Here is a 23,921-nt window from a genome sequence, read left to right on the forward strand (position 1 = left end):
TAAAATATGTGATTATTGGAGATGCCATAAAGCTAATGTTAAAATATGATTTCTAATTTCAATCTTTTAGGGAAAAATCAGGCTTTGAGTCACTTATAAGCCAGATCCCACGCACCCTGCCCCCGCCTCCCAATTCAGCCTGGGTAGGGGCGACGTGTCCAGGTGTCAAGGCAATATCCGCCCCCCCCCCCCCCCCCCCGCTTGCACCCGCCTCCTGACCTTCGAGGTCGTGACTAGCGAGCGCAGCTACATCAACCTTGGGCAACGAGATGCAGCCGCGTGCGGCATTCTGGCACTGTTCTGAGCATGCTCAGTCGAGTCCTGACCCACTTTGCAGGTCCGAGCTCTGGGCAGGGGGTCGGAGGTGCTACTTTGTTTCGTTCGCCAAGGACAGAGTGAAGAAGGAGGGAGATTGAGAGTTGCTTAAAGACGCCTCTCTCCTGTCAGCAGTCCCTGACCCGGCGGCGGAACATGCCCAGTCTGGCTACAAGAGCCACGGGGAACGTCAGTGTTGAAAATCCACCTCTCCTAGTTTTCGCGGTAGCCGAAGGAGAAGGGGGCGGTACTGGAGTAAAAGGATCGAGGTGAGGCGTGGCCAAGGGGGCGGGCCGAAAGGAGCCGGGGAGGAGGAGCCTGGCCCAGCCCCCAGAAATTGTCTCCCTCAAGTCTAAAAAGAAAACGAGGAGGGCGGGGGGCGCTGCCTACGTCGCAGGGTCGTGCTGCCGAAGTTCTGCAGGCGTTACTCACAAATAATTTTAGAATAACATACCTTCTTTAAAAAGCACCATATCGTTCACTAGAGAAAACATAGAAACCTACAAATAATCGAAAATGAGGAACATTTAAAATCCCTGGAACCCCACCTCTCAGAAGCCACCAGTGAACGTCCTGCTGTGTTTTCTTCCAGCTTCTTCAGTGTGGGCTTTAGAACTAACAGAGTCACCCGGGGAGACAAGCGAAGCTTTTAATTGCAAAGTGGCTTGACAGGTGGCCTTGGAGACACGGTAAGTTCAGGGGCTGGACGTTGGCTCTCTCCGGTATCCCAGAATGGGATCCTAGGAAACCTGTTCCCGGGTGTCCCTAAACAACAAGGCGACGCGACGCTCAGAAAAGTTGCGCTGGAAGCCCTGGGAGCGCCCTGCCCCCTGACAATTATCAGTCACGCTGCCCAAGCACCACAGCGTCGGAAATAAGTGCCCTCGGCTCCAGCAACACCCAAGACGTGCTTGAGCGGGGCCCCGGGGCCGGCGGAGTCCCACCCCGGGAGGCTGCGCAAACTGAATGAGGGACTCCGCGCCCCCAGCCCGCCCCACTCCTCTGCGGGCGTGTCCCCCGGCTCCCACAGGTTCGCCCGGCGCCGCCAGCTCCGCCCCGCTCCGGTGGCTGCAGCGAAAACCCGGCGGCGACACCCCGCCTGGCCCCGTGCCTCCGCGCCGCCCGGCGAGCCGCACTGGGCATGCTCGGCACCGGCCGGCTCCGGCTCCTGTAGGTGGGAAGCTCCGCACTCTCGGCCGCCCGCGGCGCAGCCCGCATCGCTGCCAGGCGCTGGCGGAGGCGGCTCGCCTGCAGTCGGTGCTGCCGGGCGTCGGGCGCGGGGCGCGGAGCGGCGACAGCTCGCAGGCTGGCCATGGCGAGAGGCGCACGGCGGCCACCTGAGTGGCGCGGCGGCGTCAGGTTAGCAGGGGCGCCGGGACAGTATGGGGCGACTGGGCGCGGGTGGCAGGGAGCCCCGCACGGGGTGGGCGGCCGGGTCGCTGCGGACGCTGGGGCCGCGGAACTTTCGGGCGCTTAGGCTGGCGAAGCCCAAGGCGTAGGCTGCGCACTGGAGGCGCCGCGAGGTCCCAGAAGCGGGCTCCTGGGGGGTCGCAGGATGCTTCGAGATCCGTGCGGGGCGGGACCCCGGGGGCCGGTGGGTTGGGGACAGCCACCTCTTGGGCTTGTGCCATAATCTTCCTACGGTGAGGAGCGCGGTGTATACAGTGTGCTGCCGAGGAGCCTCCCAAACCTCCGGGGCCACTGGAACGCCAAGCAGCGGCGGGGGCCTTCGCCAGACTCCAGATCGCTTGGGTCACCGTGCCTCAGTTTCCCCGGGACGGGGGTAGGGTGTACTGTCCCGTGGCCGGGAGGCCCGGAGTTTGGGTTCTGCGCCCAGAGCCGAGAGAGTGCCGCGTCCTGATGCTGCAGGAGTGCGGGAAGCTGTGGGTGCAGCAAGCCGCCGCCTCGCGACTGGAGCTCTCGGAGTTTGTCGCATTTGACTCCATAGCAAGTTGACATCGAATTGCTTCATGGCGTGGAATGGGGAAACGTGCTTCGTTGGTTTAAAAAAAAAAAAAAAGTAATTGCAAAGCCTATTTATTTTAAGCTCGACCATTAACTTGCCTTCGCCTCCAAAAACAACTTGAGCTTGCAAGTTGCAAGATTTATAAAGCAAGCCAGCAAAAAAGGAAGAATGTTTGTAGGTCCATTATCTGCTCACGCTGTAGAAAATAATCTATTATGGTTGTATTGTCCTTGTTTTTAAGGATACTTGGTAGCAGAAAAGTTTGGTTACAGTGGCAGTCTTTATTTTGCGTTATCTTAGCTTATATTAAGAACTTGGAAATCTAGCGTTGGAGAAGCTCAGTGTTTTTTGTAAAGGTTTCTCACTTTTGCTTCTAGATGAAACACATTTTTTTTTCAGTTGCTACTATGCTGAACATAGTAAGATTGTTCAGGATGAAATGAAAGATGGAAAAAGATTTATATTAGGAAAAGAGAACGTTAGAACGATGCGGTTCTACTGGCATTTTACAGAAAAATGCGGTTTGTAGATCCCACTGGAGTTTCTACTGTTGGTTCTTTCTAAAACGGTTGGTACCATTACCACTCTTTGGATTATTGGATTTAATAGGAGCAAGGTAAACAATTCTTGTTCTAGTGGGAACCAGTTCTACCTCTAAGGCTATATTCTCAAGCCTGTTTCCATAAGTACCACTTAGTAGGTCAGTTGTTTTCTTTATTAAGCTTATTATAAAATTTGTTTGCATTCTTGACAGACCTTAATATGCTTTGGAGGTGCATTGACTTTTCATTGGTTTGTGAATAGCCTTTAATGTTTGTTTTGGCCTGAGATGGCTCCAGCTCTAATTCCAGATACTCTGAGTGATTTCCCCAGTGGGCTTTATGCTTTTGCCTATACATAAGCAAGATTTAAGAACAGGGAAGGCTTGAAATGTCCAGACAACAACAATAGCAATATGATTAGTATTTCTACCAATTTCCTCCATTTTAGCCAAAGAGTTTGGCTGGTGGTGTTCATTGCTCCTAAATGTACTTCTAAATACATTCATAGAAAAATTTAGAAGTTTGAAAGAAAACAGCGCAAATATTGAGAATTGTACTTCCCTTTTCTATAAAAATGCATCACATTTAAAGTCTGCCATGAAGTACTGAGTATATGTGCAACTCACCCAGTACACAGGTCGTGTTCTCTGGCTGCATTCCCCAATGGAAGTCAGTCATGTCTCCCCTTAGCCTTGGGCTCTTCTTGACCTAGAGGAAGCAGCAAGGTTTTAGTTTTCCTCTTGGTGAATGTAAGCTCTAATGCAGATCAGTAGGACTCTTCTGGATCCAAACATCTCATTTTTTCAAGGTTAGAAAAAACAATGAAATTTAACAAGAGGCACGTTGAAACACTGCTTCTGGCTTCAGGGATTCCACCAGAGGACGGAGTCCCCTAAACTAAAATGAACACAGCTGACAGGAGTTAGGTTGAAGAGGGGTCTTATTAACGAAGAAAATGAAGGGTTTTACTAATGAAGAAAAAAATAGGAGGGTAGACTTTGTATCCCAATCAGGAAACAGGTGATAATTGCTTCTTTTTTGTCCCTGTTCGGTTCTTCCAGCTAAACTGTTAGGCATGTCATTTTTCATTTTATTTCCATGTCTTCAGATTTCTATACTGTACTGTGTTGTTAGTGACATTGGAGATTCACAGCAAACTATTGGCCTTTAAAAATAGATATCCCACTCCCCTCCTTCCCACCCCCCCAGTTGGTTCAGTCGGTTAGGCATCCGACTTCGGCTCAGGTCATGATCTCACCGTTTGTGGGTTCGAGCCCTGCATCGGGCTCAGTGCTAACAGCTCAGAGCCTGGAGCCTGCTTCGGATTCTGTGTCTCCCTCTCTCTCTGCTCCTCCCCATTCACGCTCTCTGTCTCTCAAAAAATAAATAAAACATTTTAAAAAAATAGATATCCCCCCATTCGTGTGACCATAATTTATTCAACCTCTCATTTGGCTTGCGATTTAAATAATTGAGGCTATTTCAACTTTGCTTAATTGGAGCTTTTTGTTCTTCTTTTTTTTTAATGCAAGAGCTTCCAGATACTGAAATACCAAATAAATATTGTGGCAAAGTTGCTTTTAACCTCCAACGTAGTACAGTCAGGTTTGTTAGACGAGTGTCATTTTTTTGGAATTCAGAAATCACTCGGATAGCATCACTTCCCTAACCTGACCAAGCACTGGGGGTGCAGCTTGCCCTTTTCCAACCATGCCCAGAAAGACACTAAAAATTTAACATTTTGTGATCCATGTCAATTCACATTAAAGTTAGAAATATCCCTAGATGCAAATGGTTTAAGTTTGCTACAGTGCCTCCCTGGAATGGTTAAAGGATTAAGGGGCTTGGTTGATGATGTGATAAGACCCAGTTCAGAGCTGTCAGAACTAGTTTCTAAGCTGTACTCCAAACATACTGTCTTGCCTCTGCCTCCACCCAAGGTCTTCACTCATTAAAATATAACATTCATTTTTCTTCCCCACAGCCTTTAATAGGTAGGCCCCGGGGGCTGCAGAAACAAATAAGACTTAGTGACTCAGAATCTAGTCAGAGACACATACTGGAGGACAAATAAACTCTAGCGTGAGGTAAGTGCTTCAGGAAGAGGTATTTGTACATGCGACTGAGGAGACCAGAGAAATGAGCCTCTTGGGTTGGAGGAAGAGAGGCCCCCATGAAAATAGTGACATTTCCACAGGAGCATAAGGAATTCCTGAGGAATTTGGGTGGAAGTCTTCTAAGCAGACACATGAACTCTACAGGCAGGGGGAATACCAGTATGGTAATTAGAATAATGCCCCCCCCCCCCCCAAGCTGTCCACTCTGGGACCTTGCAGATGTGATTAAGTTGAAGCTTTTGAGATGGAGAGATTATCTGGATTATTCGGGAGGCCCAGTGTAATCACAAGAGTCTGTATGGGTGGAAGAGGAAAGCAGAAGTCAGTGTCAGAGGGATGCCATGTGCAAAAGATTCGACTGGCCATTACTGGCTTTCAAGGTGCAAGGGAACCACAAATCAAGAATTCAGCCACCCTCTAAAAGCTGGCAAAGGCAAGGAAACAGATGCTGTTCTAAGGCTTCCAGAAGGAACCCAGCCCTGCCAACTCTCTGATTAGCCTAGTAGGATCCATCTTGAACTTTTAACCCACATAATTGAAAGGTAATACATTTGTATGTTACAGTCACCAAGTTTATTTATAACTTAGTGTCATAGAAAAGAAGAAGACTTGGTATGATGGAATAATGAACAGAGGCAGGAGAAGGAGAATGTAATGGTCCTTTCGTGGTGAAGTTGATGCCATGCAGGGGAGTTTGGATTTTATCCTATTACATACAGATAAACAATGGGACACCAGCTAAGCATTTTTTTTTTTAATTTTTTTTTCAACATTTATTTATTTTTGGGACAGAGAGAGACAGAGCATGAATGGGGGAGGGGCAGAGAGAGAGGGAGACACAGAATCGGAAACAGGCTCCAGGCTCTGAGCCATCAGCCCAGAGCCTGACGCGGGGCTCGAACTCCCGGACCGCGAGATCGTGACCTGGCTGAAGTCGGCCGCTTAACCGACTGCGCCACCCAGGCGCCCCTCAGCTAAGCATTTTTAAACAGGAACATGCAAGAACAGACTACTGCCAGATTTATCTTCCTAAAAAAGCAATGTATGGCTAAACCCCGAGTTTCATACAGCCGTTTAACAAAGGTGTCTAGCCAGAGGTGGTCAGTGACAGATATCGGGAAGTAGCGTGTTCTGTAATTCACTTCTCTCAATTGACCTACAATGGCATTTGTGTGAGTGTGTGTGTGTGTGTGTGTGTGTGTGTGAAATCATTAGCTTAAGAAACTTTCGTTCAGTCTGTAATGGAAGGTCCTAAAGGTAAAAAGCAGAAGGGCTAAGTCACGTTTTAACTACTTTGTTTCCGCCCATTTTCCTCTTAGCAGACCGCTGCTCTGCTGGCTGTGTACCATGCAGACACCAACAGAGGACTAGGAAAGCTCAAGTCTAATGCAGTGAACTTGAGATGATGTACTGTCTCAAGTCACCTGGGCCAGCTCTGACCAGTTGCTAGTAGCTTGTGGGGTGTTGTGGGCTTTTGCAGGCTTAGCGGGAAAATGGCCATGTTTGGCCATGTTTCGCAGTGTTTGCCATGGGCTCCATATTGGCCAGGGTATGGATGATAGTATGATCCTAGATGACCGAACTTCTGTGTTAAAAATATAAGAAATTCAGTCATTCCTTCCAAGCATATTTATTTATTCACTCTCTCTTAAGTACAAGGGCTTAATTTCTGTCGTATAAAAACTTCTAGTCTGATTCAGTTGACATCTCTATGTGTCTAGAAAACCTAAACTGAAGAAATCCACCTTAGTGTTGCAAGAGTGGCTCTGAATTCAAACTAAACTATATGTTAGAAAAAAATTGATAAGAGGGGGTGCCTGGGTGGCTCATTTGGTTTGGTGTCCGACTTCGGCTCAGGTCATGATCTCACAGTCTGGGGTTCGGGCCCCACGTCGGGCTCTGTGCTGACAGCTCAGAGCCTGGAACCTGCTTCAGATTTTGTGTCTTCCTCTCTCTCTCTCTCTCTCTCTTTCTGTCTCTCTGCCGCTGCCCCGCTTGCACTCTCTCTGTCTCAAAAATAAATAAACATTAAAAAAAACTTTTTTTAAGGAAAAAAAATTGATAAGAGAAAAATACACTTTTCAGATAACATGGTAAGGGAAAACAGTGGGCTGGCAAAATCTGAAACTGGAAACAGTGAGACTTGATTAAGAATTATCTTAATAAAAACAAAACTGTGTCTATATTGTGTAGCCTCCATTTGCATAACTTTATAAGATTTTTACCCACATGTCCTTATACAATGATGTGATAATTATTGTTTACCACTGTAAAGGACTAGCTCAGTGCAAACCATTCCCTCTTTCTTGAATCTCTTCTGCCTTGGTCTCTGGGATACAAGCCCCTAGTTTTCTCCGTGCTTTTTAAATTTTTTTTTATTTCTCTTTCCCTGAGGGTTTGTCTTTCTTTTCTCCAAATTATAACCTTGGTCTTTTCGTCTTGTGGTTTTCTATGTTCTTTCTGGGTGATTTATTTTCCCTCGTGACTGTACCACTGGCCCATACACCAATATCTCCAAATCTGTATCTTCAGAAGTTTCTCTCATCCACTCATTAATTAATTCATCAATCCATTCAACAAATACTGATGACCTGAGCGTTTATCTAATTTTGGGACAGATGTGCACAAAATTGCAGAAAAAATATGAAGGTATGGGTAAAGGTCAGTGAAAACAGGGGTGTCCAGGGCTATCTGGGGTGAGTCCTGGAGGGATCTTGAACCAAGACTTGAAAACCAAGTTGGGGTTTGCCAGATGTGCAAGGATATGAAAGTATGGCCAGCTGGAGGCACAGAGGTGCTGTGGGGAATACAAGAAGCTCAGGAAAGGGGAGGGCCAGGGGAAACTCCAGAGGTACAGTTAAAGAGTGGATAGGAGTCAGATCATGAAGGATCATGTATGTCCTTTTGAGGACATTAGTTTTATACTGCTGACAAACACATCGAATATGTTTTAAGTCAGATCTTTTATAGTCAGCTGATTTCAGCAACAACATAGAATGTGGATCGGAGGCAGGTGAGACTAAGGGCAGGTCAGTGAGGAAGGAGTCTGCTAGGGTGGTGCCTGTCAGAGATGATGAGCACATAAACCTGGGACAAACCAGGGATGTGATAGTCATGTGGGCAGGGAAGGAAAGGAGGCATCTGAAGCAGCTCCCACATGATTGCGTTATCTGTGTCAAGTACTGCAGAAGTGTGGGAAGGCATACTGTCTCAAGGGTTCTCCTGCTGAGCACCAGACTTTGCAGGACCAGAGGGACTGACTGCCACTGCGTGTGTTTAACCAGAGAGACCTAAAGCCGCAGAGGAGCAGGAAAGCCCAAACGCAGAGCTGTGTGTGAAGGAAGAAATCAGAATTTCTTTGCAGGGCACGTACTTTGTAAGGGAGGCATCAGAGAAAGAAGAAATTGATTCCCTGATGGTTCATCAGCTTCTGGGCAGAAGGATTTGGGGATGCTAATGAGACTGAAACCATGTTGACATGTTGACGTGGGGTAGACTTCCCTAATTCTGCATTGGAAGGCAACTGTCTTAGAGGCTGGGCTGAAGTTGACTCTGTAATCCATGAAAAAGAGGAAGTTTGCTGAGCAGGTGTTTAAATTTAATTCAAGATCTTTCCCTTCCATTGAGGATTTGAGTTGGCTGATGGCACCAGGAAGAGTGGAAGGGAAAGCTGGGTGCTCCTTAAGGAAATAAATGGGTTGGAATAAAGTGCTCCAGAATTACCCATTGATGGGTCCCTTCTGGTTCAGGACTGGAGGGCCCAGACTGGGGATAATTCACATCATTCTCATCAGCTCATTAAAGCAGCCCCTCTCCTAGAGAAGATGGGATGTTCTGTTCCGGGGTCTACACCTTTCTGTACCCTCTTGGAACTAGCAAGAGCTCTATAATATTTGTGAGAGTGGGAACCATCTGAAGTTGACCAGTTAATTCCTTTCTTCTCAGTGGCCAAGCTCCCCCGTAAAGAAGTAAGTAGATGTATAGGGACTATGTTTTCTTAAAGATGCAAAACCCACTTTCCCTGGTCCTCAGCGTGGGGATGTATTTGCCTAAAGACTGCATTAGTGTTTGGCTCTCAGTTTCACCCAGGACTTTCTTCTGGGTCTTCACACCCCAGGATGGCCATGGGAGGGATCAAACATCTGGTAACCATGGAGCTTTCTTGCTTCTCAGCTGCTATTGTTAACTTCACTTAGTTGATTTCTGCCTCCCTACCAAAGCCAGGTGCTGGGCTGTACTGCTGTTACTAATCATGCCTGCACTTCTGTTCTTGCCCTCTCCCCACCCACCTTTTTGCCATGCCCGATATCAGTCCCAGGTCAGAGGGAAGTTTTGTTTTTTTTTCCTTCAAGGTTTGAACAACCCTAGATTACTTGCTTTTGTTAGACCTCCCAAAGATAACCTAGTTTTCTCCATCTTAAAACACTTTTGAGGACCTTGAAGTTAATTGCCAGAAAACATTTGAGTATTACCAATACTTTACTGAGGGCAGAACATTACTCCTTGTGCAAATGAACCCTGGACCTATAGTGTATTTTTGCTTCCTTCCTGCCCTCCCAGGGCAGCTCATCCCTGTCTCCATGCTCTGGCTGTCTCCTCTTCTTTCACTTGTGTTTAGATTTACTTTGTAAGTAATGGAGCAACTGTCCCAGAGCCCTCATTATCATTTTTCCTAATCAGACCTAAAGGCCTCTTTTTAATATAATTTCTGGAGGAGCACCCTAATATTCGAGTTCTCGAGATGGGGATGCACATCAGATCCATTGCATGAGCCTTGTGAAAACATACTATAGCATTGATTTTTGTTTTTAATTGGCATGCCATGTTTATTTCCATTGCTGTTTGTCTAAACTAAGCCATTACTCCTGCTGAGAAAACTGTCCTGTCTCCTTTTTTCATCCTGCAGGATTTGACCAACCCCAGGGAACATTCTGTGACCTTTCCAGCTGCCCCTCCTCTGAATTTCTGTGGTATTTACCCAGTTTAGTGCTTAATTATATATTGCTTTGTATGCAAGAATCACCAAGATTCTGAGCACCATTAGGGTAAAGAACTGGCCTTTAAATTTTTTTAAATCCCCACAGCAATTGGTACTAAACTGATAATAGTGGCCTCATAAATACTTTGAGTTCAGCTTATTGATATAACCGGCCCTTAATTTTTTATCACTTAGATGAATCTGACTTCAGAGGTGAGAAATCATTAAGGACATCTGGCAAGTGTGCTCAGGGCCTCTTTCCGTCAAAGCTGAGAGAATGGCAAAGCTTTCTTCAGAAGTCCCGTGTGGCAGTCAATGAATCCGTATTTTGAACTTTCTTCTGTTTTTTTTGTTCGGGGGCGGGGGGGGGGGGGGCGGTGGTTGGTTTGTGTGTTTGTTTAGTTAAGGTAATTTTCCATATTGTCACACTGAAAAACACTTAACTTTGAAGGAGAAAGATTGATCTTAGGATATGCACTAAACTCAACTAGAAGATATTCAAATTCAACCAGATTTTGAAAGATATTGCTCTTACGTCCAGACTTTTTAAATAATAATTTTTAAAACAATTATCAATATTTTGAAAGTATTCATTTTAAACAACCATGATGACCGTTTGGGCACTTATGGCATTTAGACAGTTTGGCCAAGCTGTGGTATTCACTCCTGATAGATGCGCATGGGTTACCAGGGCCCTGGAGTGAGAGAAGATGAGGTCCTGTGAGGGGCTTCCACTCGTGGGCTCTGCCCTTGCACTGTCAGTATGGGGCTGCCCATGTCCTGGGGCTGTGGGAGACTCCGATGGGATACCTTCTGTGGGACTGTTTCATGAACCATGAATGCTAGATGAGCATAAGGGACATTGTTGCCGCGCTCTTAATAACAAATCGAGTTTGAATTACAGGATCTCTCCCGATCTGTTTTTCACTAAGATCCAGTTCTTAGTGTCTATGAAACACACTTGGCATACGTGATTCAGAGAAATAATTCATTATGCAATTCCACTTTGTGTTAATAAGCTGGTAAAGGAGGAAAGAGGAAAAGCTTTTTTAACCACCTTCTTCAGTTATTGAGCATATTTTTTCAAATAGATGAAATTTTACTCTGCTGAAAGAAGAAACCCTGGGTAATCCAGTTCCTACACTGTGAATTTGAATGGACTTAATCAAACAAATGGAGAGATAAGAAGTGAGGGATGGTTTCGACATTTTGAGGTATAAATTAAGTAGGCGTTTGCTTTTCATCTCCACAATAAAAAGAATGTGTATTTCAGGCATAGAAAATAGTCCCCAGAGGGGCACCAGGGTGGCTCAGTCGGTTAAGCCATGACTTCAGCTCAGGTCATGATCTCAGGGTTCATGGGTTCGAGCCCCACATGGGGCTCTGAGCTGTCAGCTGAGCCTGGAGCCTGCTTCAGATTCTGTGTCTCCCTCTGTCTCTGTCCCTCCTCTGCCCACGCTCACTCTCTCTCTCTCTTTCTTTCTCAAAAATAAACATTAAAAAATTAAAAAAAAAAAAAAAACAGTCTCCAGATACATTACTCATGTCAGACAGTGACTCCAAGTCCTCTGACAGACCAGATTCCCTCAGCCTCTGCTCATAGGCTGTGTTTGGAGCAGCTCAGCCTCTCAGGGCTCTGTGTAAGGAAGGATGTGTTTCTGAAGACTGACCGACCTTTAGAGAAATATTGGTTTATATTTTAAAGTCAGTTTCATGGTGAGGAATAGACCTAGTTACCCACAATTTCTAAGAATGGGTAGAGGGGTGCCTGGCTGGCTCAGTTGGTTTAAGCATCTGACTCTTAAGTTTTGTTTTGTTTTGTTTTTTAATGTTTATTTATTCTTGAGAGAGAGAGAGCATGAGCGAGGGAAGGGCAGAGCAAGAGAGGGACACAGAATCTGAAGCAGGCCCTAGGCTCTGAGCTGTCAGCCCAGAGCCCAATGCAGGGCTAGAACTCACAGCCTGTGAGATCATGACCTGAGCTGAAGTCGGATGCTTAACCAACTGAGCCACCCAGGCGCCCCGCGTCTGACTCTTGATAGTGACTCAGGTCATGATCTCATGGTTCGTGAGTTTGAGTCCCACAGTGGGTTCTGTGCTGATGGCATGGAGCCTGCTTGGGATTCACTCTCTCTCTCTCTCTCTCTCTCTCTCTCTCTCTCTCTCTCTCACCCTCCCCTGCTTGTGCTCTCTCTCTCTGTCTCTGTCAAAGTAAAATAAACTTAAAAAAAAAAAAAAAGAAATGGGTGGAATTTGCAGGAAATGCAGGGCAAATGTAGATGCCCGTAAGTTAGTAATATGTCTAAACAAGAGGGCACATAACTAGTATAAATTAACTCAGCGGATCTCCAAGCCCTTGCTATGAGCAAAGCATGTTTTCAGACACAGGGGTGCGACAGTGAACAATGTCAACCACAGAAGCCTGTCCAACCAGGAGCTCACATCTTAGTAGGGGCAGACACGTGCATACATACAGGGTAGTTAATGGTTTGAAGAAAAAGGTAGGGTAAAGGTGACAAGGAGTGATGGGGGTAGGGGCAGAGCACACTAATTTTTGTAAGATGACCAGGGAGGGCCTTGCTGATGAGGTGGCACTTGAGAAAGAAAATGTATGGAGTGCACGTTGCAGGCATCATAGGGACTTGTTTCAGACAGAAGGAACAGTAAGGGCAAGGGTTCCGTATACCTGGCACGTTCCAGGATTAGCAGGGCCCCGTGTGGCTGGCAGGGAGTGAGAGAGAGGTGGAGAGGTCAGAAATGAAGATTGCAAGGCTGCTAGGAGTCCAATATTGTAGAGGCTCTGGGAAGGCCTTCTCTGGCTATTACTTGAATGAAGAACCCTTGGAAATGTACATGGTAATAACTTAAAAAGTGTTCATGTTTCACTCTAATTTTTTTTGAAGCTTCCCCATGCACAGATTGTTAGTAGTCATTTAAAAAGTGGCGGTGGCAGGGTGGCGGGGGGAGTAATGAATGCCTGGTTTCTAGGGCAGTCAATATATATTTGAGCACAATCACATTTTGTTGTGGTGGAATTTTCATGATAAAGATTACATCCCCAAATTGCGAGAGCACATAGAAGACCTTTCTATAGTGAATTATCAAGTGAAATGAAGATTTCAAGGCCCTAGATGGGGACTCTGGTCTACCTCAACCAGCCCCCCCCCCACCCAGTGGTATAGCCCTACAGGAGTCTGAGCTGATCCTCAGCAGTGTGGGAAGGGTGTGGTTGGAAGACTCAAAGGCCCTGGGAGCTTGAGTCTGTTTTTTTTTCATTATATTGCTTAGGATGTGAGAAACACTCAAGAAGTCACATTCCCTACGGAGAACAAGTTACGGTGTGATATATGACACACAAGCTGGTATCTGAGCCGTCACCAAGTCACAAATGGCATGGCAATCACAATTCTTTGCCCTGATTGAATTCTCTGCGGTGGGATCTTCATCGAACACAAACACTCCTTGCTCTTTCCCTCTTCTCTCCACCGCTCATCATTCCATCTCTTGGCCAGCCCCAGTCCCACTCCCGGTTGTCATGGTCATAGACTGGTAGACAGGAAGGGACCTAAGAGGCAGGTCAGAAGCTCAGAGGGATCAGCTGACTCCCAGAGGTCATCTAATGGCAAAACTGAGGAAAGGAGTTTGTGGGTTTTAATCAATCCTAAAGTGCTTAACTGGTGCGTGCTTCACACCTCACCCCAAAGTTTCCGTTCTCAACCTTAACCGCAGGGCCCATCCCATTTCTTATCCTAGGAACCTAATTCCACCCCTTTGCTCAGTATGGGCAAAGTTATGATCTCAGTTCTCTGGCTATCAGGAGACCAATGGGAAGAGGCTATCACTTGGACACTGGATGTATTCCTATTAGACATCACTCTGTGTCTTAGTTGGGTCCTATTAATGCTATCCTTCACACTCATAGTAAGTGAAATAGCTTTATCATTGGCTGTCCAAGCACAACATCATCAACCACGCTTTGTAAATATCATGTCTATGGAAAACTGCCCACAAGTGCATTACATTTGGCCAGGTGGGAAGCTGTCTCTGTACTGTCAAGTGGGGAAACTGAGAAAGGTGCTTTCACTGTCAAGGCCTTAAGAGTTTACAAAGTATACCAGAATCCACAAGAAAATGTAATTGTTTGCAATTGCCTCTAAGTGTATATCCTATTTAGGAAAGCCCAGTAAGAAGCTTGCCTCCTGATTGATGCAACAGTGTGCTGTGCAGGCTGCATGGGGACATGTGTCTGCTGCCTCTGTTCAGGTGAAGTGCTGGCCAGCCTGGATCTGCAGGCAGGCGGCAAGGGGTCAGCACCTTGATAAAGTATCTCCCTGGTACCATGGATCCCCTGGTCAGTTTTCCAGGCCAGAGAAGCGTTCGCACTCATTGACGTGTCCGGACTACCAGATGCCCATCAGCCCCTGCCTGGCTTCTCTCTAGCTTAATATACTAATATATCAGGAACTTCTGAGGAAATGGGCTTGAGATGAAATGAAAACAAGAATTGAAAGTTGGCAGAAATAGTGCTATAGATTAGCAGTGACATAAATTAATTGTACTAGAAAGAAAATAGGAATCTCTGTATATACACACTCCAAGTGAGTAGGGAAAATATTTTGAAAGGATACATTTTTTTAAAGGGAGAAGATACTGGAAAAAGTAGTGACAGGGACAGGAAGAAAAAGACAGAAACAGGTGCTTCTGAACCAGCTTTGGGCTTTATATGTGTATAAAATCTGATAATGAGTGTGTCAGAGGTTGAAAAAAACAATGCCAAGACAGTGTCTTAAACCTTTCATCGGCGTTGTAACGTGTTTTTGGTATTGGGCTGGTAGCACAAAGGCACCATCCACCAGTGCATCTGTCCTATTTGTATTCATCTCCCAGGTTGGGTTTATTCCCTGGACCATCAGATTTTGGAGGAAATATCTCTCCGATCAGCTAAGGATTTGCATTCATTGGGCCCAAAACTGTTTTAGCCTATTCACTTAGAATGAGAATTTGAAGAAACTAAATATTCACTGAAGCATCAGTAAACTCTTCCAAAAGATATACTGTGATTAGAATAGCGCTCAATGCAGGTCTCGACCACTGGGACAAGTCAAACAGTGCCTTTTTGGAACCAAGAGACTGTGAGGTCATTCAGGCCCATTCTGGGCATGAGCTTTTTATCCTGGTTCTGAGCCACTCAATCGTGTGACCCTGGGCAGCCACTCATCCTTTCTGGGCCTCCCTCATCTTGTATAAAGGAAAACCTTTATAAAAAGACATCTAAGTTTTTCTAGCTCTAATATTCTAGTGATGTGAACAAATATGTATAATACACCCGTTTCTATCTTGCCTAATCGTATCTGTGTAGGAAAACCTTTACTGTAGTTCTTTCCCTCGTCCTCTTTTTTTAAACATTATATTTCCGAGAACTTTATTTTATATCAGCCTTGCTTTTAATCAGAAAAACATACACGTAGGAAAATTGTGATGAAGATCCAAGAGTGGTTTCTTAACGTTGCGCACCACCAAAAATAAAGTGTTACAAAGACGGCATCTCTCGGCATAGAGTTCATTTTCAGGTTTGAAAAACTGTGATTTAAAACAGATCAGTTTTTGAAAAGTATGTGCCTTTGGTGTATAGAAAAAATAACAAAGCATAAAATCCTATAGAGGCCTTATCATTAGTGCAGTTGATAAGACAGGATTGAGACCTTTTTGTTCTAGCTCCTTCTGAATTGTTCCAGTGAGCTTAAAGAGCTCATCTGGTGGCCATTCACAGCGGTCCAGCAAGTCAGGGTATATATCTTGTTCTACCCAGTAAGTAGCTGTAAATTATCCTAATGCCACGCAGTTAATAGACAAAGGGTGTGCCAAGAATGCCATGAAGCCTCTTGTCTCTTTTTCCTTCCAGGGGCCGGCTGCTTTCATGAGACAGCCTTACTTCTTCCCATGATATGCAGCCGTGTAGCTCTCAGTTTGTGACAGTTCGTAAATTTAAGTGTCACTGCTGTCGCTTGCCTTCACAGACCTTCCATCAGCCAGGACTTGCAAGGCCAGGAGAGAGAGAAGGCAGGAGGAGAGGTTAGTGGAACAGGCAAGGGCCACCACGGGCTCCGCTCAGCCACACAGCCAGCAGACAGGCCTTCATCCAAGTGTAAAAGCGACCGGGCATTGCAGCCCCAGGGAGTTGTTGGTTGAAATTCCTAACTCGTGTGTTCATGTGGATTCCACACGCAGTGCCAGGCACTGGTTCTTAGCAAACGAAACACTCCTTTCTTCAGAGAGCTGTTGGTGTGACCATAGGCACTGTTACTCCACAGGGCTGGGGGTTACTTTCACCTGCTGTGTAGTCAGGCAGTCATTCAGTCCCATACTTTCTAATTCCTGTACTTCCTTTGGATCTGCCCACGTCTTTCCTTCCCCACTGCTTTTAGTCCATGGCCCTATTCTTTCTTCCTTCCTGGATATTATAGTAGGCCCCTAGCCACCTCTCCATCATCAGCCACACTCTGAGCAAAGTGATCTTTCTAAACACAGAACTGGCCATGTCACTTCCCCCTTCCAAAACCTGTGAGTGCACCCCATCCGTGGTATTACATACCGTTCCCTTCATTATTTGGACCAGCCGACCTTCCCCCTGCTGCATACCACCAAGAGGTACCTAATTCCTTGTATTTCCCCAGTTGTGCCAGGTTCTCTCCGTTCAGCATTTCCTTGAATATGCTCTTCCTCCTTTTTGGGTCAGCTTCTCTCCTTGGCCTACTTAGTGAATTCTTCTGTGATTAAACTAAAGGGCCACTTCTTTAGATTATTCTTCCTGGCCCTTCCAGACCACTTGGGTCTCCTCTCTTGTACCCCAGCAGATCTTTGACCTCTCTCCGATGGGGCCATTATCACATTGTCTTTCACTGTTGCCAATTTCTCTCTTCCCCCAGTAGATTTGTGGATGACAGGGGGTAAGGACTGTGTCTTAACTTTGTATTCCTCATCCCTAGCAGTGTGCCTGGCACAGGAAAATTTCTCCATTAATGTGTATTGATTTGGATTGAACTGACCTGTCTGGGTGCTTCTAAAAGTAACCCAAAGACAGTGTTCTTACATACTTTCATGTAATGATCACATTTGCCACCTGAGTCAGGAATTATCTTGTGTTATTAGAGGCATCAAGGATCTCTACACAAATAGATTTTAGACCATTCATAAGGAAGAAACAAAGACAGTATGAATCTTTTTGTAATATGACTGGATGGACATTGAGATAAAACTTAGTGGATTTAGCACTTAAGTGATTTGATCCTGGACAGTAGTAATTGCTACAGGAACATTCTTCTTCTACAAATGGTTTGGACTTTTTGACTTTGGATTCTCATAGTCCATACTCAGACACCACCTTAACTACCTAAAAACTCAGTATATGTTGATCTTTAAAAAAGTTAGGGGAGTCCAAAATTGGGCCATAACCAAAATGGCCTCAGTTGGCTACCAGTTTTAAAAAGTTATTGTTTATGATGTAATGAGTATATTAGTGTCCCTCTTCATTTCACATGAAGTTGGGATTTCTTCTTGCTTCATGAGTAGAAACCTGTCAGGAGTGTGCTTTAAACTAAAAGGCAGCCTTCGTGCCTATGGCCTCATTTGTGTACAAATGAAAAAAGTGATAACTCTCAGTAGATGTTGTTACAAAATCCAGTTATGTAACTATAAAATTACTCATCGTAGTTGATGAGGAAATGCCAGCGTGAACAGTGCCAAGAAAAAACAATAATGTATATTCATTTAGTCCAAAACACCCTTAAACAAGGGGCCCTTTTCCTCCCAACTCCAGAAATACATGGTCAATAGTCATGTTCTATTATAGGTGAAGAAACAAAAATAAGATCCAACAAAGCATTTTATTACACGTTTTTAAGATGAAGTACAATCGGGAAGTAGGGAAGAGGTTGAATTAAAAAAGGACATTAGATGTTTGCTAAATATTTTCTCTTTTGTTTTATTTATAGAACATAAGTATTCTATGAAAGTTTTCCCAAAGGCCATGAGCAAACACATGAAGCTTAACAATTTGTCCATTGTAGCTTTTGTTAAACCCTGGTTTTGGACTCTGTGGCCTTTGTTCTTGTATTTTGAAGGACTGACTGCATTTTAAGCTGCTGGATTATAGTACTCATGGTTTATTCTTTGGTGGCTAAAATGTCTTTCACAATGTTATAGTGTTATTAACTGAACTTTTCGCCATGCTGTCTGTAAAATCCAACAAGCTACACAGAGTACATTTGTAGAATATTTCTCCAGTGCCCAAAGTGACATGATGTCTTTATGTTCTTCTGGTAACACATTGTGAGTTTACTCTGAAACAGTTGCCATTGAATTTCAAGAAAGTGTGGCTTCATGCAGCACATGTGTGCACATTACTGTGGGTGCCCAGTATTAAGGATACTTTACAGAGCTATATGCCAGAGTTTCTGCCATGAAAGAGCTCTCCTTGCAATTGAAAAGAAGTTTCCTCAACACAGAACTAAAAAAATGCAAGATAATATGCCAAGGAGGAGTGTTAAAAGTTTGGTACAAGCTGCAGGTGCAGTGGAAGATTAGAACTGGGAAGGCTGTGAGAGCCATGGAGGCTTGTAGGAAGGGGAAGGTGGGATTTGGAATGCATGCTGGGCAGGCTATCAACAAACATCTCCTCCAAGCCTCCTCACCCAGATCAGCCTTCTACCTCCTCTGCCTACCCACCCCTAAGCTCACTGCACCTGGAGAACATACTGAAATCAGCTGGATCTCTCTCCCTCGTAGATTATAAGTGGACATGGCCTATGGCTTATTGAGCTTTGTAGCGTTCTCACACCCTACCCCCTGTCCCAGATCCCTAGCGGTGTGCCCAGCTATAAATACTCAAGTAAATACCTAAAAAATACTTAAAAAAAAAAAAAATGACCTGAAAGGGCATGGTATGAGATCTGGTGAATTCCTACTAAAACCTTTTAAATCATTAACGTTGATGAGTTAAACACTCTGTTTTCAAAAATAAATGTTCACAGAGAGTTTTAGAGCAAAAATGCACTGACACAAACAACCTACAAATTACACATTGTACTTTCTGTGCCTTGGTAACTTTTCAAAGTGGGAAAGGATGGGAGTGAGATGGGGGAGGGAGGAATGAGTTTGTTAACTGAAATCCCTGCAATAAAAGCAAGACCTCTGCCCCCCACCCCTACCCCCATTCCATGCCTGCCAGGGTCTCTGAGGGAACTAGTTAAGCTTTGGAACAGTTACTGTGTTTCTAGCCCAAAGTGCCCACAGACATTATTAAAATATAGAAGAGGAGACTGTTCCATCCTGTTCATTCTTGCTGGCACAATGTGTGTGAAAGTAGAAAACCACAGCAGCCAGCCTTTGTTTGAAAACAGTTCTCAAGTTCTGTATTTAAATTTTTTTTTAATCTTTTTTTTTTTTTTGAGAGAGAGAGAGAGCAAGTGGGAGAGGGAGACACAGAACCCAAAGCAGGCTCCAGGCTCTGAGCTGTCAGCACAAGGCCTGACATGGGGCTCGAACTCACAAACTGTGAGATCATGACCCCAGTTGAAGTCGGAGGAGGCTTAACCCACTGAGCCACCCAGGCACCCCTCGGGTTCTGCATTTTAAACCTTAGTGTGATCCTCCACTTGTTGCCTTCTTCCTATTTGTGGGGAAAAAAAATGTTACAGTATATTTACTACACACACTTATTGGAAACTACTTCATACTTTGTCTTGTCTCTCATTCTCCCCTAAGCTATTTAGTCAGGCATCTGCTCTGGCGTAGACATCAGGGGGTCAGAGAGGAGTGACTCCAGACACTGTCCTCAAGATGCTCAGTGCAGTGTCTGCCCAGAGGGACAGCTCATGTATTTTCAGACTCAAGTCCCTGCCAAAGGACCCAGTGCTGAAAATCATTTGTAATTGCTTCTGGTGGTGGGAGGGCACCCAATAATATATTAAACAAATCCAAGAACAAGGTATGCCCTTTAAATGCTATAACAAAAGTCAACTTGAGAAGCACAATTTCAGCAAAGGATGCTATTATATACAGTATCCTAATAATTATTGTTTATCAAGCTGAACATTATGTAAGTGCTTTATGTGCATTTGATCATGAATCTTTATAATTGTCCTGTACTTGGTGAGGTCTTGGCCAGAAACACGTAGCCAGTAAGAGTGTTTAGATCCCAGATCTTGAGCCAGTCTACCTACAACCTGAGGCCATGCTCTTAACAACCATTCTGTACTGAACAGATCAGCTTTACAACTTCCCTGTGAAAAGGAAACCACAAGTTTAGCCAAGAAAACATTTACAAAGTCATAACAGGGTATGTGTCATGCTGGTGCAACCCATGCTATCTCCCTTAGACCACAATTCTTGCTGGTGGAAAAATGTGTTGGCCTTCCTGGGGCAGGAAGGCACTCAAGTCCACAGGGGAGTATGGACGTCTCCAGCACTAAGAAAACTCTTTTGTCTTTCCCACTGAAGAAATATATGGCCTGAAGCTGATTTATCACCCCTAATTTATTTACCTCTTCAGTTTTATTGTCTACAGAATTAGAATAATTATTTCTGCCTTTAGAGAGAGATTCATGTATTCAGTAACTTATTGTCAGGGATAACTTCAGGCAGTGCAGATGTAAAGATAAATGAGGCAGACAGAAAGTTTAGTATGGTATTGGCACAAGGGTAGACATAAACAGTGGAACAGAATAAAGAGTTTACAAGTAGATTCACTGATTTTGACAAGAAGGCAAGATAATCCACTGAAGACATGATAGTCTTTTTTAGAAAAAGAGCTGAAACAACTGGATATCCATACAGGGAAAAAATGAACCTCGGTCCTTACCTCATGCCATACATACACTCAAAAAAAAAAAAAAATACTGGAATGGATCAGTGTAAAAACTACCATTGGGAAAGGGCACAAGGGAACTTTTGGTGATGATGGAAACATTCTATATTTTGTTTATTGTGGGAGTCACCTGGGTGTACAAATTTGTCAATACTCACTAAAATGTATACTAAAATAGGCACATTTTATTGTTTGTAAACTATACCACAGTAAAGCTGATTTTTTTTTTTTTTTTTTTTTTTTTTTTTTTTGAGAGAGAGAGAGGGCGAGCAGGGGAGGGGCAGAGAGACAGGGAGACACGGAATCCGAAGCAGGCTCCAGACTCTGGGCTAGCTGTCAGCACAGAGCCCGATGCAGGGTTCAAACTCATGAACCATGAGATCACGACCTGAACGAAGTTGGACGCTTAACCATATGAGCAACCCAGGTACCCCAAAGCTGATTTTTAAAAATAATATTCTGTCACTCCTTTGACAGTGAATGTTAGGTAAAATTTAAATTCCTTACTCGGTCCTACAAAGTCCTAGGTGATCTGGACCTGTCTACTCCTCTGACCCATCTTATAGTGTTCCATTTGCTTTTGTTGTTCTTTCTGGAATGTTCTTCTCTCAGATCTAGGTGCAGCTGATTCCTAAAGAGGCTCCAGCTCTGGGGCCATCTCCTTGGTGAAGTTCCTACCTCCTCAGTGAAGTTCTCCTTGGTTGCCTAACTCAGCACTTGACTACATCGTAGTGTGTTTTCCAAAGCATGCATCATTAGCTGAAATTCTTACTTACATGGTATTTATTTATTGTCTGCTTCTCCCCACGAGAATCTAATATCCGCATCACAGGAAAGATCTGTCTTGTGTACTCTTCTATCTCTAGGACCTAAATAATATCTGCCTAATAGTTGGTGTTCAGTAATTATTAATAATATAATAAGGTAATAAAAAGAGTGAGGATTCTATCATGGAGACAGGGCAGAAACACAGAATGTTGCTAAGTAAAGTAACGGCACCATAGATTTTGTGTTGCAAAATGGTTATAGGATTGGATTGCGAACTGGGGAAGACTGAAGGCAGGCAGATTATATAGAAGACTACCACAACCATTTCTGGTAAGGAGAAGATAGGGAGGCTGAACTGAGGCTCACTCAGAGGAGACAAGGGATGGAACAATAAGAGCAATATTTAAGAGGTGGAATCAGCAACCTGTATTTATGTTCTGAGGGAAGGAGGGTAGTAGTCAAATTGAAGATTATATCCATGCACATCTGAGTTAATGGTGGTGCCCTGAACTGAAACAAGGGATGTGGGAGATGTAGCATAGTTAGCAGATGAGTTTGGTTTGGGAATGTTAGCTTTGAGCTACCTGCAAAACATCCTGGTAATGCTGTTCAGTGGACAGTTGGTAATACCAGTCAGAAATTCGGGAAGGAGTCAGGACTGAGGGCATGGATTTGAGAGTTATTAGGTTGTAGGTGGTAATAAAGGCATGGGAATGGAACTTTAGCAAGAGCTGAGGGTAAAAAGAAAGGAGGGCCAATGATGAAATTCTAGGGGTTGACTAACTTTTGAGGACTGGGAAGAAGAAAAATCAGTAAAAAATAATGAGAGCAGTTGGGAGGAGCAGAATGTGGAACCCATGAGAAAGAACAATTAATAGTGGCAACTGCCACAGAGATCTGGCAAGAGAAAGACTGAAAACTTGGCAACTAGGAGTGACTGGTGACTTGAGCAAGAGCTGTTTGTTTCAGGCAAAATACAGAATGTAGTCATTTGAGGAGTAAATGGCAGGCATGGGGAAGGGACTTAGGATAGGATGCCGAGGATTCTTTCCAAAAGGTGGGAAAGTAGGAATTCCTGGCTGCACACCCTAGTAGGAGAAAGCTGTCTTTTAAGAATACAGCTGGACTAAAGCATTTGATTCAAAAGCTGAAAGTGTCTGTAGGCATTGTGTGCAAAGGATACTGAACTACCTGAGCACTGATACACAGATTGCCAAATGTCACCAAGGGCCTGGCTGGGGTTGGAGATGGTTCCTTTAGTTTGGCAATAATGGCATGGTTGTATGATTCTCTCCAGTGGTCTCCAGCCTCCTGGGTGTAGGAGCCAGGATGCCAAGTGACTGGCTTGATCACAATTGTATCCTGGCAGGGTAGTTGTGGCAGAAGGACAAGAGGTGAGGATATTGGGGATTGTGGTCTACAGGATTGGATCTAGACTGAGACAAAGTAGAGCAGGCAGGTCGAGTGGGGAGGGGGTGGAGATAGAGAGAGAGGGAAAATAGAAGGGCTAGAAAGTCCAGTGAGATCTGAAGAATGGTAGGGTGCAGTTAGAGATGGTTGTGTAGAACTTCAGAATTACTTGGAATTTCAGAATTTAGAATTTGGAAAGATGAAAGATCCAGGGTGTGCTTATGTGATTAGTGGATGAAATGGAGGATAGAGACATAGGTGAAGGTTAGATCTTTGAACTTAAGAAGTGTAGCCACCATAATGTCACCCCATTCATACTGATGTTCCCCTACCTCTGGGAGACAGATGAAGATTGAAACCTGGGAATCCAGTGAGTAATCAGGAATTGATAGATAACAGTTACACGGAGCAGAGAGAGCTGGATGTATGAAGCTCAAAGGAGCATGGGCATTGCATGAAAGGGGGAAGGCATATCCTGAAGGCCATAATGGTGAGTTAGGAGAATGCCAGACTGATTCTGGTGGAGCCCTTCCAAATCCTGGCAGCATCCAAGCTGTGACCACTGGAATAAACTGGAAGTCATGTGCACCGGAAGAGAAGAAGTTAAGAAAGGCCCCAGGGGAATAGTCGGGTCATCTGCAATAGCGATAGGTGATGGGGTGGAAAGAGACCTCATAATGCCTAATGAAAGAAGCCTGAATTGGTTTTGGAACTCTTGGAAGTAATGCAATATAAATTTAACATACAAAGTGTATATTTGTTCCCACTAAGAGCTATATATTTCAGTAGCAAAAATAACAAAATTATATTGTTATGATTTCTGTGAAAAATGTAATTTAATATTTGGAACAGCTTCTGAATCTGTGTTTAAAAATTATGTAGGTTTGTATTTTAGTTGGGTTTCTAGCATTTTATAAATAATATTTTTAAAGTATGAATGCTAATATTTATGTGTGTGGGT

The 23,921-nt window shown here is 44.5% G+C and overlaps 2 protein-coding genes across 15 annotated transcripts in view; one reads left to right on the plus strand and one right to left on the minus strand.

Moving 5' to 3' along the window:
• LOC147581661 (uncharacterized) overlaps positions 1-1,629 on the minus strand; it is a 33,918-nt gene extending 32,289 nt beyond the window's left edge. For 6 of the 8 annotated variants that reach the window (XM_086703897.1, XM_086703896.1, XM_086703894.1 and 3 more), the window contains exon 1: positions 220-1,629. In XM_086703897.1, the coding sequence (XP_086560023.1) occupies positions 1,156-1,629 (474 nt within the window). In that variant the 3' untranslated portion in view covers positions 220-1,155. The remainder of the gene's footprint in view (positions 1-219) is intronic. The other 2 variants (XM_086703898.1, XM_086703895.1) reach the window with 1 other exon arrangement.
• MFAP3L (microfibril associated protein 3 like) overlaps positions 470-23,921 on the plus strand; it is a 128,812-nt gene continuing 105,360 nt past the window's right edge. For 4 of the 7 annotated variants that reach the window (XM_086703889.1, XM_086703885.1, XM_025922288.2 and 1 more), the window contains exon 1: positions 1,538-1,674. The gene's annotated coding sequence lies outside the window, so the exon portion shown is untranslated. Of the gene's footprint in view, positions 585-907; positions 1,005-1,537; positions 1,675-21,076; positions 21,210-23,073; positions 23,331-23,921 lie in introns of those variants that run through there. The other 3 variants (XM_086703886.1, XM_086703888.1, XM_086703887.1) reach the window with 3 other exon arrangements.

The sequence above is a fragment of the Puma concolor genome, chromosome B1 (assembly GCF_028749965.1).
Source record: "Puma concolor isolate L17-30 chromosome B1, mPumCon1.1.hap2, whole genome shotgun sequence".
Lineage (NCBI taxonomy): Eukaryota > Metazoa > Chordata > Mammalia > Carnivora > Felidae > Puma > Puma concolor.